The sequence below is a fragment of the Heptranchias perlo genome, unplaced genomic scaffold (assembly GCF_035084215.1).
Source record: "Heptranchias perlo isolate sHepPer1 unplaced genomic scaffold, sHepPer1.hap1 HAP1_SCAFFOLD_477, whole genome shotgun sequence".
NCBI lineage: Eukaryota > Metazoa > Chordata > Chondrichthyes > Hexanchiformes > Hexanchidae > Heptranchias > Heptranchias perlo.
Genome location: NW_027139492.1, coordinates 32,501 through 50,000, shown reverse-complemented (window position 1 = coordinate 50,000; position 17,500 = coordinate 32,501). Strand labels below are relative to the sequence as shown.

The 17,500-nt window shown below is 53.4% G+C and overlaps 1 protein-coding gene across 4 annotated transcripts in view; it reads right to left on the bottom strand.

Annotated features, from left to right (window-relative positions):
• rassf7a (Ras association domain family member 7a) overlaps positions 1-17,500 on the bottom strand; it is an 81,452-nt gene that overhangs the window by 63,471 nt on the left and 481 nt on the right. For 2 of the 4 annotated variants that reach the window (XM_067979561.1, XM_067979564.1), the window contains exon 1: positions 13,776-13,814. The exons of 1 other annotated variant lie outside the window; for it this stretch is intronic. In XM_067979561.1, coding sequence (XP_067835662.1) covers positions 13,776-13,799 — 24 coding nt within the window. In that variant the 5' untranslated portion in view covers positions 13,800-13,814. Of the gene's footprint in view, positions 1-13,775; positions 13,815-13,856; positions 14,138-17,500 lie in introns of those variants that run through there. One more of the 4 variants, XM_067979562.1, reaches the window with a different exon arrangement.

The following is a 17,500-nucleotide window of genomic DNA, read 5'->3' as shown; positions in this document are numbered from 1 at the left end:
ATCTCCCCTTAACCTTCTCTGCTCTAAGGAGAACAATCCCAGCTTCTCCAGTCTCTCCACGTAACTGAGGTCCCTCATCCCTGGTTCCATTCTAGTAAATCCCCTCCGCACCCTCTCCGAGGCCTTGACATCCTTCCCAAAGAGCGATGCCCAGAATTCTTCTTGCTGCCTCTGTCTCCGCCTTCAAAATCTTCTCAAAATCTTTTCACTAAAAAAGGGAAGGCTGAGGGCTGACCCGACAGAGGTCTTTAAAACCATGAAGGGTTTGATAGGGTGGACGTAGAGAAGGTGTTTCCACTTGTGGGGGGAGACCAGAACCATGGGCCATAAATATAAGATAGTCACTAATAAACCCAATAGGGAATTCAGGAGACACTTCTTTATGAGAATGTGGAACTCGCTCCCACAAGGAGTGGTTGAGGTGAATAGCATCGATCCATTTAAGAGGAAGCAAGATAAACACGAGGGAGAAAGGAATAGAAGGATATGCTGATAGGGTGAGATGAAGTAGGGAGGGAGGAGGCTCGTGCGGAGCATAAACACCGGGATAGACCAGTTGGGCCGAATGGCCTGTTTCTGTGCTGTACATTCGATGTAATTCAAAGACGAACAGAAGGTTTGAATGTGGCCATCAGCGATGCACGGAGAACTATGTCAGATGTCTGATCAGACTCATTTGGAACCAATTCACCCACTTCAAAAGGCTCAGACCACCTCCATTTTCTTATCCTGAAGAAAATGGAGGTGACTGTAAACAAACGTAATCATCCCTTGCCCACCAGTGCCAAACACAATCATCATGCCGAGCACAAAGGAAGATGGTAGTGGTTGTTGGAGGCCAATCATCTCAGCCCCAGGGCATTGCTGCAGGAGTTCCTCAGGGCAGTGTCCTAGGCCCAACCATCTTCAGCTGCTTCATCAATGACCTTCCCTCCATCATAAGGTCAGAAATGGGGATGTTCGCTGATGACTGCACAGTGTTCAGTTCCATTCGCAACCCCTCAAATAATGAAGCAGTCCGAGCCCGCATGCAGCAAGACCTGGACAACATCCAGGCTTGGGCTGATAAGTGGCAAGTAACATTCGTGCCAGGCAATGACCACCTCCCCTTGACATTCAACGGCATTACCATCGCCGAATCCCCCACCATCAACATCCTGGGGGTCACCACTGACCAGAAACTTAACTGGACCAGCCATATAAATACTGTGGCTACAAGAGCAGGTCAGAGGCTGGGTATTCTGCGGCGAGTGACTCACCTCCTGACTCCCCAAAGCCTTTCCACCATCTACAAGGCACAAGTCAGGAGTGTGATGGAATACTCTCCACTTGCTTGGATGAGTGCAGCTCCAACAACACTCAAGAAGCTCGACACCATCCAGGACAAAGCAGCCCGCTTGATTGGCACCCCATCCCCCACCCTAAACATTCACTCCCTTCACCACCGGCGCACTGTGGCTGCAGTGTGTACCATCCACAGGATGCACTGCAGCAACTCGCCAAGGCTTCTTCGACAGCACCTCCCAAACCCGCGACCTCTACCACCTAGAAGGACAAGGGCAGCAGGCACATGGGAACAACACCACCTGCACGTTCCCCTCCAAGTCACACACCATGCCGACTTGGAAATATATCGCCGTTCCTTCATCGTCGCTGGGTCAAAATCCTGGAACTCCCTTCCTAACAGCACTGTGGGAGAACCGTCACCACACGGACTGCAGCGGTTCAAGAAGGCGGCTCACCACCACCTTCTCAAGGGGCAATTAGGGATGGGCAATAAATGCCGGCCTCGCCAGCGACGCCCACATCCCACGAACGAATAATAAAAAAAGGGCCAATTTCTACCCGAGAGCAGGGCCTGGGCCAGGGCTGGTCGATTGTGCCTCAGTGGTTATTCTGCACATTTTTACCTCCTCGCAAATTCCTGATGCAAACCGCACAGGCAACGGGACGGTTAATGCTGAACATTCCATTCGGGTGATGTAAACCACCGATGGTGAAGTAATGTGATCGAGTGTAACTAACAGGAGTGGGTGAGATGTGACCACATCGGGCTGCGTTGCACGACAGACACCTATTGGACCCGAGAAAGATAGATCAGAGTATTTTCTAAACGGTGAGAAGCTGGGCACAGCGGAGGAGCAGAGAGATTTGGGGGGGTTCCAGTCCAGAAATCGCTAAAAACTAGTGTGCAGGTACAAAAAAATAATTAAAAAGACCAATGGAATGTTGGCCTTTATTTCAAGAGGGCTGGAATACAAAAGGGGAGGAAGTTACATTACAGCTGTGCAGAGCTCTGGTTAGACCAAGTATCTGGAGACACTGCGTTCAGTTCTGGTTCAGTTCACCTCAGGAAGGAGATATCGGCCTGGGAGGGGGTGCAGCGCAGGGTCACCAGAATGATACCGGGGTTAAAAGGGTTAAATCACGAGGACAGGTTGCACAGACTAGGCTTGTATTCCCTCGAGTGTAGAAGATTAAAGGGCGATATCATAGTAGGTACAGCACAGAAGGTGGCCATTCGGCCCGTCGTGCCTGTGCCGGCTCTTTGAAAGAGATATCCAATTAGTCCCACACTCCCCCCCCCTGCTCTTTCCCCAGAGCCCTGCAAATGTTTTTCCCTTCAGGTATTTCTCCAATTCCCTCTGGGAAAAAGTTATTATTGAATCTGCTTCCACCGCCCTTTCAGGCCGCGCGTTCCAGATCAGAACAACTCGCTGCGTAAAAAAAAATGTTTCCTCATCTCTCCCCCTCCGGTTCTTTTGCCAATTATCTTAAATCTGCGTCCTCTGGTTACCGACCCTCCTGCCACTGGAAACAGTTTCTCCTTATTTACTCTTAAAACCCCTCATGATTTTGAACACCTCCATTAAATCTCCTCTTAGCCTTCTCTGTTCTAAGGAGAACAACCCCAGCTTCTCCAGTCTCTCCACATAACTGAAGTCCCTCATCCCTGGGACCATTCTAGTAAATCTCCTCTGCACCCTCTCCGAGGCCCTGACACCCATCCTAAAGTGCGGTGCCCAGAATTGGACACAATACTCCGGCTGAGGTGTTTTCGATGACTAAAGGATTTGATAGTTTCTCTTTATCTGCTCTATTTCCTCTGGTGGGGGGAGTCCAGAACAAGGGGGAGTAATCTTAAAATTAGAGCCAGGCCGTTCAGGGGTGATGTCAGGAAGCACTTCTTCACACAAAGGGGAGTGGGAATCTGGAACTCTCTCCCCCCAAAAAAGCTGTTGAGGCTGGGGGGTCAATTGAAAATTTCAAAACTGAGATTGATCGACTTTTGTTGGGTGAGGGGATTAAGGGTTACGGAACCAAGGCGGGTAAATAGAGTTAAGATACAGACCAGATACAATCTAATTGAATGGCGGAACAGGCTCGAGGGGCTGAACGGCCTCCTCCTGTTCCTATGTAACAGGCTCGAGCAGCTGAATAGTCTTCTCCTGTTCCTGTGCAACAGGCTCGAGGGGCTGAGCGGCCTCCTCCTGTCCCTGCGCGTCAGGCTCGAGGGGCTGAGCGGCCTCCTCCTGTCCCTGTGTAGAACAGGCACAACGAGGGGGCACTTTGTCCCCGAGAGCACGGCCCGAGACGGGACCAGTCGATTGTGCCTCTGTGGTTATTCTGGTCCTGCACATTTTTACCTTCTCGCAAATTCCTGATGCAAACCGCACAGGTTACCTGGGCAACGGGACGGTGAATGCTGAGCGTTCCATTCGGGTGATGTGATTCACCGATGGTGAAGTAATGTGATCGAGTGTAACTAACAGGAGTGGGTGAGATGTGACCACATCGGGCTGCGTTACACCAGAGTCACCGACTGGACCAGCAACAGCCGAGGGCACAGCGAGTTAATAAACTGGACGGGATCCCGCCAATGGGGCCCATTTCTGGTTTTCGGGTCCCCGCAAGTTTGGCGAGAGACAGAATGAGCGTGGAACTCGCTCCCACAGGGAGTGGTCGAGGGGAATAACATCGATGCATTTAAGGGGAAGCTGGATAAACACACGAGGGAGAAAGGAATAGAAGGATATGGTGAGAGGGTGAGATGAAGCAGGGAGGGAGGAGGCTCGTGCGGAGCATAAACACCGGGATAGACCCGTTGGGCCGAATGGCCTGTTTCCGTGCTGTACATTCTATGTAATGATTCACAGACCGCCGAGCTCACTCAGCGAATGGGAAGCAGGCTCGGGAATCCTGTCGAGATGGCGCAGGGTATAATTAGCAAATAATGACTGAAGGTGTTTACAGTGAGTGCTGGAGGAGTTTATTTGTAGGAGGGAGTGAGAATTACACTTTCCTCAGTGATAGGCCCTTGGATTCCCAACCTGTCCGAAAAAGCCTCTCTCCCATTCCCGGACATTCTCAATAAAAGCTGAAGTGTGGGAATTGCTGAGCAGCAAAATCCAACAGACCATTTTTAGCCATCCATATTTAAACTAATTTAGGGGCACAGTAGTTGTGTTACTGGACTAACAATCCAGAGAACGTGAGATCAAAGTTTGAGAATTTGAATTCAGTTTAAAGAATCTGGAAATAAAAAGCCGGTCTCAGTAAAGTGACCCTGAAGCTGTCAGATTGTCTGAAAAACCCAACTGGTTCACCGATGTCCTTTAGGGAAGGAAACCTGTCGTCCTTACCCGGTGGGGAAACTGGAAAGTACTGCAGTACAAAGGGATCTGGGGGTCCTAGTGCAAGAAAATCAAAAAGTTGGTATGCAGGTGCAGCAGGTGATCAAGAAGGCCAACGGAATGTTGGCTTTTATTGCTCGGGGGATAGAATATAAAAACAGGGAGGTATTGCTGCAGTTATATAAGGTATTGGTGAGACCGCACCTGGAATACTGCATACAGTTTTGGTCTCCATACTTAAGAAAAGACATACTTGCTCTCGAGGCAGTACAAAGAAGGTTCACTCGGTTAATCCCGGGGATGAGGGGGCGGACATATGAGGAGAGGTTGAGTAGATTGGGACTCTACTCATTGGAGTTCAGAAGAATGAGAGGCGATCTTATTGAACCATATCAGATTGTGAAGGGGCTTGATCGGGTGGATGCGGTAAGGATGTTCCCAAAGATGGGTGAAACTAGAACTAGGGGGCATAATCTTAGAATAAGGGGCTGCTCTTTCGAAACTGAGATGAGGAGAAACTTCTTCACTCAGAGGGTGGTAGGTCTGTGGAATTTGCTGCCCCAGGAAGCTGTGGAAGCTACATCATTAAATAAATTTAAAACAGAAATAGGCAGTTTCCTAAAAGTAAAGGGAATTAGGGGTTACGGGGAGCGGGCAGGAAATTGGACATGAATTTAGATTTGAGGTCAGGATCAGATCAGCCATGATCTTATTGAATGGCGGAGCAGGCTCGAGGGGCCGATTGGCCTCCTCCTGCTCCTATTTCTTATGTTCTTATGTTCTGGGCCTATAGGTGACTCCAGACCCCACACCAACGTGGTTGACTCTTAACTGCCCTCTGAAGTGGTCCAGCGAGACACTCAGTTGTATCAAACTGCTCATCGGTTCAAGAAGGCGGCCCACCCCCACCACCTCGGGGCAACTCGGGATGGCCAATAAATGGCGGCCTTGCCAACCACACTCAAATCCCAAGAATGGATTGGAAAATGACTGGTGGCACTGAAAAGCTCGTTGCCACCGTCGCCATGACGGCCCGGGCTGGGGAGGGGGCCCTCGATAGCGGACATTGGCGGATAATCCCGCTCCCCAAATGCTAACGTCAATCCTCTTGGTGCGGGAGTAAAGGCAGAGTTATCGGACCAAAGGCAAAGCTGGCACTCAGTCCAGTCCAGGCCCTGACCTGTGAGCGATCAGCGAGCTCTCAACACACGGAGGTCACTGTGTCAGTCTCGGTGACTGAGACTGACTGACGACGTCACACCGCACCGGAAAGACGATGAAGGCAGAAACAAAGACTTGCGTTTACTGCACACAGCGCCTGGAGGATTCAGGATGATCCAATAAAAGGTGTTTTAAGTCGATTAAGATACAAACCAGCCATGATCTAATTGAAAGGCGGAGGGGGCTCGAGGGGCTATTCCTAGAGCCCTGACCTCGGGACGTCCCAAAGCGCTTTACAGCCAATGAAGTACTTTTTGAAGTGTGCTCACTGTTGTAATGTAGGAAACGCGGCAGCCAATTTGCGCACAGCAAGATCCCACAAACAGTAATGTGACAATAAGCATATAATCTGATTTTGTACACATTTGACCGGAAGTGAACTCATAGAAAGTCCAACAGAACCAGTGCCCCATACACATGATCGATAGTAAGCCTCTCCCAATTCCCCCATTTTCCCCCCCCTCCCCTCTCGATGGTACTGTGTCACACCGGGCTACGTCTCCACTGCCCTTGGCTACCTCACCTCAAGAAGTTATTCTGCATCCGTCAGCCTGGACAGCAAGTGCTGGTGAGCTATTCGACTGTGGAGGAGGCACCACAGCCGAGCCCGATACTGTCCTCAGCTGATACCTGCACACGTGTGCATTTTCTAACAGGATTCACCGAGTTTACTGATCAGAAGCATGAACGTTGGCTGAGGTTTCACCCTCTCCCGAGCCCACAGGCACTGAATCCAATCAGAGCACCTGCCCTGCTAACCCAACTGAGGTCAATTAACTCCCCACCGACTGGGGACTAAACCTGGTGCCTCCCTACCCTGGGCGAACAACAGCAACAATAGCCTGTGTTTACCTGCGAAGAACATCCCCAAGGCACTTCACAGAGGCATGAATGGACGCCCAGCCAAAGGAGGAGATATTAGGAGGGGTGATCAAAAGCCTGGTCAATTGGTAGGTTTTAAGGAGGGTCTCTGAGGTGGAGAGAGAGGTGGAAAGACGGCGTGGTTTAGGGAGGGAACTGCAGAATGTGGGACTAGCCAGTTGAAGGCACGGGCGCCAATGGTGGGGTGAAGGGGAGGTGGGCGGGGGGATGCACAAGAGGCCGGAGTTGGAGGAACAGATAGCTCGGGGGGGGGCGGTGGGGTGGGAGGGTAGGGTCAGCGAGTCACGGCATTGGAGCAGCTTGTAGAGATAGGGAGGAGCGAGAGATTTAAACATGGAGGGTGGGAGGCCGGCCAGGAGAGGATTGGGATAGTCGAGTCTGGAGGCAGGGACGAGGGTTTCAGCAGCAGATGGGCAGAGGCAGGGGCCGGAGGACGGGCGATGTTACAGGAGTGGAAGTGGGCGGTCTTTGTGGCGGACCAGCAGATACGGGGTCGCAGGCTGAGCTCAGGGTCACATAAGATGCAGAGATTGTGAAACAGTCTGCCTGAGATAGCGGCCAAGCTGGAGGATGGAGTCAGGGTCGGAGGGGGGCGGGGGGGTAGAGGATGGTGTTAAGCTTCCCGAGTGATGTCGCAGCTGCGCCAATCCAGGCAACTTGAGTTTGTTTGGGTTTATCCAGGGAGAATGGTCACTTGAGTGAGATCCCAGAGCACCTGTTGATCAGACTGAGGGAGGAGAGGAGAGGAGAGGAGAGGAGACTTTGGCAATGGTGACTTTGGACCTCTGGTTCCCAAAGCTCTCCACCACTGGGGGTTTTCCTCGCCTCATGTCTGGGTCTGTCGGAGGCCCGTTGATGGATTAGTCAATAACTCCATCAACATTGGATCATGGGGCTACCAGGATGGTCGAAGGTGAACTCGACAGACCTTGGTTTACTCTCCTTTAGCAGTTCCTCCATTGCTGTGAAAGTCTTCCCCAACTTGAGAGCAGGGCTTAATGATTTTTTAAAATTAAAAACATGGTTTTTAAAATAAACGGAAGGAACCCGTTTCACAGGAAGCTTTCCTTTGACTGAAATCTCCAAAGGACACGGTCACAATGTGTAAATCGCTGTCACATTCAGACTACAGCAGGATCAGGCTCAAGATCGGGACTCGCTCTAGGTTCAGGCCTCCTGTCAGCAACCTGTCAATCAGATGGTTGATTGGTAATTTAACATGGAAATTCAGCCAACAACCACGTTTTGCCCTAGGGAGGAGTGACGCCATGAGGAGTGACGCCTTGAGGAGTGACGCCTTGAGGAGTGACGCCATGAGGAGTGACGTCTTGAGGAGTGACGCCATGAGGAGTGACGCCTTGAGGAGTGACGCCATGAGGCATGACGCCATGAGGAGTGACGCCTTGAGGAGTGACGCCTTGAGGCGTGACGCCTTGAGGCGTGACGCCTTGAGGAGTGACGCCATGAGGAGTGACGCCTTGAGGAGTGAGGCCATGAGGAGTGACGCCATGAGGAGTGGCGCCTTGAGGAGTGACGCCTTGAGGAGTGACGCCTTGAGGCGTGACGCCATGAGGAGTGACGCCTTGAGGAGTGACGCCATGAGGAGTGGCGCCATGAGGAGTGACGCCTTGAGGAGTGACGCCATGAGGCGTGACGCCATGAGGAGTGACGCCATGAGGAGTGACGCCATGAGGAGTGACGCCAGGAGGCGTGACAGGATGGACAAGCATCCGGATTCAAAGCCTTTAATTAAAGAGACACGAAACACTGTTCCTTTAAACACGTCAAGTAATCGACCTATTATATAAACTCTGGTCTCACGCTGGCCAGAGAAGAAACGAGACAGAGATCAGAGACAGTGTCCACGACAGGTAAACCACGATACAGAGACACACCGAGATTTACCTAAAGGGACTGTCAACACAAGCAGGGAGGGATCACAATTCTCAGTGACGTGCCTTGTTTGCTTTCTGTTTTTTAATTCTATTTATAGTTAAGCTGGTATCACCATGGGGGGAACTTATCTCCCAGGAGTAGCTGAGCTTTGTGCACGAGGCAGCCCACACTTCAGCCCGATGTACATCAGGGTAGTTTGTGCAAACTCAGCCCCATCGCACTGCACCAAACACAAACTCCTTCCAGCTGGTTCTCCAGTGACGTCATCAGGACCCATCATTTAAACAAAATACAGGTGGACAGCTGTGGGGCTCCGTCGTTAACTGAGTTTAGACAGTCTCAGTCCAGGTCCGAGTGGGCTTGAGGTGGGCCCTGATTTGGTACCAAACGGTAATGTCACCCAGACAGGTCCCAGAAAGAAGGAACTCGCATTTATATAGCACCTTCCTCGATCTCAGGACGTCCCAAAGCGCTTTACAGCCAATGAAGTACTTTTGAAGTTTAGTCACCGTTGCAATGTCGAAAATGCAGAAGCCAATTTGCGCACAGCAAGATCCCACAAACAGCAATGTGATAACGATCAGATAATCTGTTTTTTTAGTGTCGTTGGTTGAGGGATAAATATTGGCCCCAGGACACCGGGGAGAACTCCCCCCTGCTCTTCTTCGAAAATAATGGCCGTGGGATCTTTTACATCCACCTGAGGTGCCAGACGGAACCCCGGTTTAACGTCTCATCAACACCTCCGACAGTGCAGCGCTCCCTCAGTACTGCCCCTCTGACAGTGCAGCACTCCCTCAGTACTGACCCTCCGACACTCCCTCAGTACTGACCCTCCGACACTCCCTCAGTACTGCCCCTCCGACAGTGCAGCGCTCCCTCACTACTGCCCCTCCGACAGTGCAGCGCTCCCTCACTACTGCCCCTCCGACAGTGCGGCGCTCTCTCAGTACTGACCCTCCGACAGTGCGGCGCTCCCTCAGTACTGACCCTCCGACAGTGCGGCGCTCCTCAGTACTGACCCTCCGACAGTGCGGCGCTCCCTCAGTACTGACCCTCCAACAGTGCGGCGCTCCCTCAGTACTGACCCTCCGACAGTGCGGCGCTCCCTCAGCACTGCACTGGGGAGTGTCGGCCTGGATTATGGGCTCAAGTCTCTGGAGTGGGGGCTTGAACTCACCACTTTCTGACCCCAAGGGGGGAATGTTACCCACTGAGCCACGGCTGAAGATACATAGAATTTACAGCCCAACTGGTCCATGCTGGTGTTTATGCTCCACACGAGCCTCCTCCCTCCCTACTTCATCTCACCCTATCAGCATATCCTTCTATTCCTTTCTCCCTCATGTGTTTATCGAGCTTCCCTTAAATGCATCTCCACTATTCACCTCAACTACTCCTTGTGGGAGCGAGTTCCACATTCTCACCGCTCTCTGGGTAAAGAAGTTTCTCCTAAATTCCCTATTGGATTTATTAGTGACTATCTTATATTTATGACCCCTAGTTCTGGTCTCCCCCACAAGTGGAAACATTCTCTCTACGTCCACCCTATCGAACCCCTTCATTATCAGTTGGTGTGGGATATACCGTGTTCATGCGGTAAGGAGTGTGCCGATGATTCTCTGGTACACACAGTCCATGGGGAACGCTCCCCGTTCACAGTGTCCATTGGTAAAATCGACCCTTTATGAACGGTCGTGCACACAGCAGAGTTTAATTTGTGCCCGCTCTCCACCAGTGTTTCGGTTGCAAGACGGTATTTTCGCAGGTTAGCTTGTAGGGAAACTACACATTTTAAAGGGATAGCCACTTTCATCAAAAAGTGCTTGGCAGACAGGTTTTCCACAATGATGGTGACCCTTTAACATAATAGATGCTGAACGCGTCAAAGTGTAACGTGAATGAGGTGTGGGGGGGTCAATACTGGAAACCCGCAACCTCCAACCGACAAATCTTCACCCAACGCAAAAGGCTTCATCATTTTCACTCGGACAGCTCAATATCAATTGGCATTTACACGGATCCTTCCATATAATAAAACATCCCAAAGTGTTTGACAGAGGAAAGGGCCGAGCGGCCGGAGGGGAATTCGGAGAGGGCAGACTTTGAAAACCCAAACTGCTTCACTGACGTCCCTTTAGGGGAGAAAGCCTGCCGTCCTTACCCCGGTCTGGGCCCATATGTGACTCCAGTCCCCACACCAACCCGATCAACTCTTAACCGTCCGGCAAAGCGGCCCCTCGGCCGGCCGTATCAAGCCGCTGAGGGACAGGCAACGAAGGCGGGCCTTGGCAGCGATACCCGTATCCCGATATCTGGCGATATTTGATTTCAAGGGGAAGGAGAGTTGTGCGACACGCCACTGATTCGATCGCATCCGTTTTGCGCTTCCGACGGATTAAAATTACGACCGGGTGTCTGAAACGGGACTGGTTCTATCGCTCACCTCGCTGAGCAAAAAAAACGTCAAAAGCAATGGCGGAGTTCAACGGGGGGGAACGGCAATCACTGAAGATACATTCAACGACACGGAGGGGTTTCTGGTTTAGAGTCATAGAGTCATAGAGTTATACAGCACGGATAGAGGCCCTTCGGCCCATCGTGTCCGCGCCGGCCATCAAGCCCTGTCTACTCTAATCCCATATTCCAGCATTTGGTCCGTAGCCTTGTATGCTATGGCATTTCAAGTGCTCATCCAAATGCTTCTTGAATGTTGTGAGGGTTCCTGCCTCCACAACCCTTTCAGGCAGTGAGTTCCAGACTCCAACCACCCTCTGGGTGAAAAAGTTCTTTCTCAAATCCCCTCTGAACCTCCCGCCTTTTACCTTGAATCTATGTCCCCTTGTTATAGAACCCTCAACGAAGGGAAAAAGCTCCTTAGTATCCATCCTATCTGTGCCCCTCATAATTTTGTGCACCTCAATCATGTCCCCCCTCAGCCTCCTCTGCTCCAAGGAAAACAAACCCAATCTTCCCAGTCTCTCTTCATAGCTGAAGCGCTCCAGCCCTGGTAACATCCTGGTGAATCTCCTCTGCACCCTCTCCAAAGCGATCACATCCTTCCTGTAGTGCGGCGACCAGAACTGCACACAGTACTCCAGCTGTGGTTTCTGTGCATCAGTAAGATAATAAATAGGGAGGACGAAACAGGTGTTGGTTGGAATCGCACCGCGAGGGCTGGGAGATCGGCCGTCAAAAAAAATCGGGTTGGGGTGTAGATCGGCCTTTCCGATCCGCTATTGGCCATTCTGGGTTACCGAGCAGGACCAATTTCATCGGGACGTCTTTAAGGAGAGCACGGGGCCCAGAATATTGTAGGGAGGGGAAAGTTGGGCACGGGAATCGCAAAGTGAGAAAACTGAAGCTGTCAATGCTGCAGCAGGTGTGTTGAGAATTAGTCGGACCCAAAGAGTTTAACGGGGGGTGACGGGTAGGATAAGGAAGAGGTCGATTCTGGGAGGAAAGGTGAGAGACTGTGAGCATGTTGTTCACAGCAACACTGTTCGGTTTTTTTAATGTTTGGCAAAATTGAGGGCAACAAATGAATAGGGAGGGACGAGCGAGGTTGGACAATAGGATACTGGGGGGGGGCAGGGGAGAGGGGGGGAGGGGGGAGGGGAGAGGGGGGGAGGGGGAGGGGAGAGGGGGGGAGGGGGGAGGGGAGAGGGGGGGAGGGGAGGGGAGAGGGGGGAGGGGGGAGGGGAGAGGGGGGAGGGGGAGGGGAGAGGGGGAGGGGAGAGGGGAGAGGGGGGAGGGGAGAGGGGGGGAGGGGGGAGGGGAGAGGGGGGGAGGGGGAGGGGAGAGGCCGGGGGGGGAGGGGGGAGAACAGGTGAGAGACCGGGGGGGGGAGGTGACAGGTGAGAGGCCGGGGGGGGGGGGGGAGATAGGTGAGAGGCCGGGGGGGAGGTGACAGGTGAGAGGCCGGGGGGGAGGTGACAGGTGAGAGGCCGGGGGGGAGGTGACAGGTGAGAGGCCGGGGGGGAGGGGAACAGGTGAGAGGCCGGGGGGGAGGGGAACAGGTGAGAGGCCGGGGGGGAGGTGACAGGTGAGAGGCCGGGGGGGAGGGGAACAGGTGAGAGGCCGGGGGGGAGGGGAACAGGTGAGAGGCCGGGGGGGGAGGTGACAGGTGAGAGGCCGGGGCGGAGGTGACAGGTGAGAGGCCGGGGGGGGGAGGTGACAGGTGAGAGGCCGGGGGGGAGGGGAACAGGTGAGAGGCCGGGGGCGGAGGGCGGGACTCCCGCCCCCCCCCATTGTAAGTTCACCCCAGAGAACGGAGGGCGGAGGGGGCGGAGCACGGAACCGGGGCCCGGGGCCCGACACCCGGGACCGTCTGTGGTCTGAGGGGGAGAGAGGCCTGTCTGTGGTCCTGGGGGGCGGAGTGAAAGAGACCAGTCTGTGGTCTGGGGTGGAGGACACCTGTCTGTGGTCTGGGGGTGGGGGGAGACCAGTCTGTGGTCTGGGGTGGAGGACACCTGTCTGTGGTCTGGGGGAGGGGGGCCTGTCTGTCTCTGGTCTGGGGGAGGGGGGCCTGTCTGTCTCTGGTCTGGGGGTTGGGGAACCTGTCTGTCTGTGGTCTGGGGGTTGGGGAACCTGTCTGTCTCTGGTCTGGGGGTTGGGGAACCTGTCTGTCTGTGGTCTGGGGGTTGGGGAACCTGTCTGTCTCTGGTCTGGGGGTTGGGGAACCTGTCTGTCTGTGGTCTGGGGGTTGGGGAACCTGTCTGTCTGTGGTCTGGGGGTTGGGGAACCTGTCTGTCTGTGGTCTGGGGGTTGGGGAACCTGTCTGTCTGTGGTCTGGGGGTTGGGGAACCTGTCTGTCTCTGGTCTGGGGGTTGGGGAACCTGTCTGTCTGTGGTCTGGGGGTTGGGGAACCTGTCTGTGGAAACCTGAGACCCATCAAAAGCCCTGGGACAAAAGGAACCGCCGAGAGCAGGGACCAGGAATCTGAGCGTAAACCTCTGGCTGTCTTGGGAGGGGAGAGGAGGGGGGAGGAAAGATCCTTCTGGGGACGCAGACTCCTCAGGTCTCCCCACAAACTCACTTTCCTCCTCCAGCTGTTTTCAAAAGAAAGTAAACTTTGCTTGAGGTGGGGGAAGGGGAGACGCCACCCTCTCTCTCTCTCTCTCTCTCTCAGTAAAATCAAACCTGTGCCCGATACGCCTCCAACATGTCAACCTTCCCTCCAACACCATCGGCTCAGCCCAAGTTCGAAAAGTCAAGACTCACGGATCCAGTGATCAAACAGAAGGTTCGTCCTCCTCCTCCTCCTCCTCTCCCTCCTCCTCACAGACTGGTGCCCTGGGTAAACATGGCTCACTGTAATCCACACACACAGACAGAGAGAGAGAGAGGCCGCCTCTACTGCAGTTCCTTAATTGTAATCCACACAGAGCGAGAGAGAGAGAGAGAGAGAGACTTCACTGGGGACAGGCTGCAGACACTCGACCTGGGCTGGGCTGGGTTATCCTCCTCCTCCCCTCCTCCTCCCTCCTCCTCCTCCTTCTCTCCTCAATCGACTCGAAGCAATGTTCTCACTCCAAACAGCCTCTCCCACCTTCACAACCAACTGGGCAGCTCCATTCCTCCAGGTGTGGGCGGAGCTTGCAGGATTAAATGGCACTTTCACCTTACTTGTTAAACATTTTTTTTTAGTGCGGGGACGAGGACACACACACACACACACACACACACATTGGAGAAAGGGTTCCCCCCTCTCTCTCTCTCTCCCCTCTCTCTCTCTCTCTCTCTGGTAAGTAACACAAGCAGAATCTGCTCTTTAAAGAAAGATTCAGTCCCCCGCAGGGATCTCACTGTACTTCGGACATCAGTCATAACCGCAGAGGGCAGCACTTCCTGATGTCGACACGGGGATCGCCTGTCACCTGAATGTTACGGGTTCAGTGCCAGGCTCAGGGAGCAAACCAGATTTGCAAACTTCGAGGAGCCTCCAGTGAAACCCCCGAGTAGCTAATTACACACCCTCCCTTTCGGATTTCTGAATTTCCCCCCCCTGATAATAGATTTTCATTTGTGCAGCACCTCACTATTACAAACAAACCACAGCACAGAAACAGGCCGTTCGGCCCAACTGGACTATCCCGGTGTTTATACTCCTCATTAGCCTCCTCTAATTACCTCTCTTTAAACGCATCAACCCTCTCTGCTTCGACTACTCTTGTGACCACGTTCTCACCACTCCCTGTGTAAAGAAATTCCTCCTAAATTCTCTATTTGACCTGTTAGTGACCATCGTATATTTATGCCCCCCCCCCGCCCCCCCCTTTGTTCTGGTCTCCCCCCCGACAAATGGAAGCAGCTTCTCCCCACCCACCCCGATCGAACCCCCTTCGTAATTTGAAAGATCTTATCTTAGGCTTCTCTTTTCGAGAGAAAAGAGCTCCAGCCCGCTCAATCTTTCCCGATAGTTTCCTGATGATCATCCCCCTCGGGACGTCCCAAAGTGCAACAAATTAATTTTTGAGGTGCAGTCGCTGCTGTTGTGCTGGCAAAGGTGGCAGCCATTTTGTGCACAGCAAGATCCCACAGACAGCCAGTGAAATGAATAAGCAGATAATCGGCTGACCTTGGTGATGTCGGTTGGGGTCGAGCGCAAAACGTCGGCCGGGGTACCAGGAGAACGTAGGTGTTAGCTGTGACCCAGAGGGCAGTACTCTTGCCCTCTGAGACAGAAGGTCGAGGGTTGAAGTCTTCCTCCAGAGACTCGAGCCCATAATCATAAGAAATAGGAGCAGGAGTAGGCCATTCGGCCCCTCGAGCCTGCTCCGCCATTCAATGAGATCAGAGAATCATAGAATCATAGAAGTTTACAACATGGAAACAGGCCCTTCGGCCCAACATGTCCATGTCGCCCAGTTTATACCACTAAGCTAGTCCCAATTGCCTGCACTTGGCCCATATCCCTCTATACCCATCTTCCCCATGTAACTGTCCAAATGCTTTTTAAAAGACAAAATTGTACCCGCCTCTACTACTGCCTCTGGCAGCTCGTTCCAGACACTCACCACCCTTTGAGTGAAAAAATTGCCCCTCTGGACCCTTTTGTATCTCTCCCCTCTCACCTTAAATCTATGCCCCCTCGTTATAGACTCCCCTACCTTTGGGAAAAGATTTTGACTATCGACCTTATCTATGCCCCTCATTATTTTATAGACTTCTATAAGATCACCCCTAAACCTCCTACTCTCCAGGGAAAAAAGTCCCAGTCTGTCTAACCTCTCCCTGTAAGTCAAACCATCAAGTCCCTGGTAGCATCCTAGTAAATCTTTTCTGCACTCTTTCTAGTTTAATGATATCCTTTCTATAATAGGGTGACCAGAACTGTACACAGTATTCCAAGTGTGGCCTCACCAATGTCCTGTACAACTTCAACAAGACATCCCAACTCCTGGATTCAATGTTCTGACCAATGAAACCAAGCATGCCGAATGCCTTCTTCACCACCCTATCCACCTGTGACTCCACTTTCAAGGAGCTATGAACCTGTACTCCCAGATCTCTTGGCTGATCTTCGACCTCAACTCCACTTTCCTGCCCTGTCCCCGATTCCCTTAGAGTCCAAAAAATCTATCGATATCAGCCTCGAACATACTCAACAACTGAGCATCTACAGCCCTCTGAGGTAGAGAATTCCACTCCTTGAGCCCATAATCCAGGCCGACACTCCCATTGCAGTGCTGAGGGAGCGCCGCACTGTCGGAGGGTCAGTACTGAGGGAAGTGTTGCACTGTCGGAGGGTCAGTACTGAGGGAGTGCCGCACTGTCGGAGGGTCAGTACTGAGGGAGTGCTGCACTGTCGGAGGGTCAGTACTGAGGGAGTGTTGCACTGTCGGAGGGTCAGTACTGAGGGAGTGCCGCACTGTCGGAGGGTCAGTACTGAGGGAGTGCCGCACTGTCGGAGGGTCAGTGCTGAGGGAGCGCTGCACTGTCGGAGGGTCAGTACTGAGGGAGTGCTGCACTGTCGGAGGGTCAGTGCTGAGGGAGCGCTGCACTGTCGGAGGGTCAGTACTGAGGGAGTGCTGCACTGTCGGAGGGTCAGTACTGAGGGAGTGTTGCACTGTCGGAGGGTCAGTACTGAGGGAGTGCCGCACTGTCGGAGGGTCAGTACTGAGGGAGTGCCGCACTGTCGGAGGGTCAGTGCTGAGGGAGCGCTGCACTGTCGGAGGGTCAGTGCTGAGGGAGCGCTGCACTGTCGGAGGGTCAGTGCTGAGGGAGTGCTAGTGCTGCACTGTCGGAGGGTCAGTACTGAGGGAGTGCTGCACTGATGGAGGGTCAGTACTGAGGGAGCGCCTCACTGTCGGAGGGTCAGTACTGAGGGAGTGCTGCACTGTCGGAGGGTCAGTACTGAGGGAGTGCTGCACTGTCGGAGGGTCAGTACTGAGGGAGCGCCGCACTGTCGGAGGGTCAGTACTGAGGGAGCGCCTCACTGTCGGAGGGTCAGTGCTGAGGGAGCGCAGCACTGTCGGAGGGTCAGTACTGAGGGAGTGCTGCACTGTCGGAGGGTCAGTACTGAGGGAGTGCTGCACTGTCGGAGGGTCAGTACTGAGGGAGCGCTGCACTGTCGGAGGGTCAGTACTGAGGGAGCGCTGCACTGTCGGAGGGTCAGTACTGAGGGAGCGCTGCACTGTCGGAGGGTCAGTACTGAGGGAGCGCTGCACTGTCGGAGGGTCAGTGCTGAGGGAGCGCAGCACTGTCGGAGGGTCAGTACTGAGGGAGCGCCGCACTGTCGGAGGGTCAGTAAGGGTCAGTACTGAGGGAGTGCTGCACTGTCGGAGGGTCAGTACTGAGGGAGTGCCGCACTGTCGGAGGGTCAGTACTGAGGGAGCGCCGCACTGTCGGAGGGTCAGTACTGA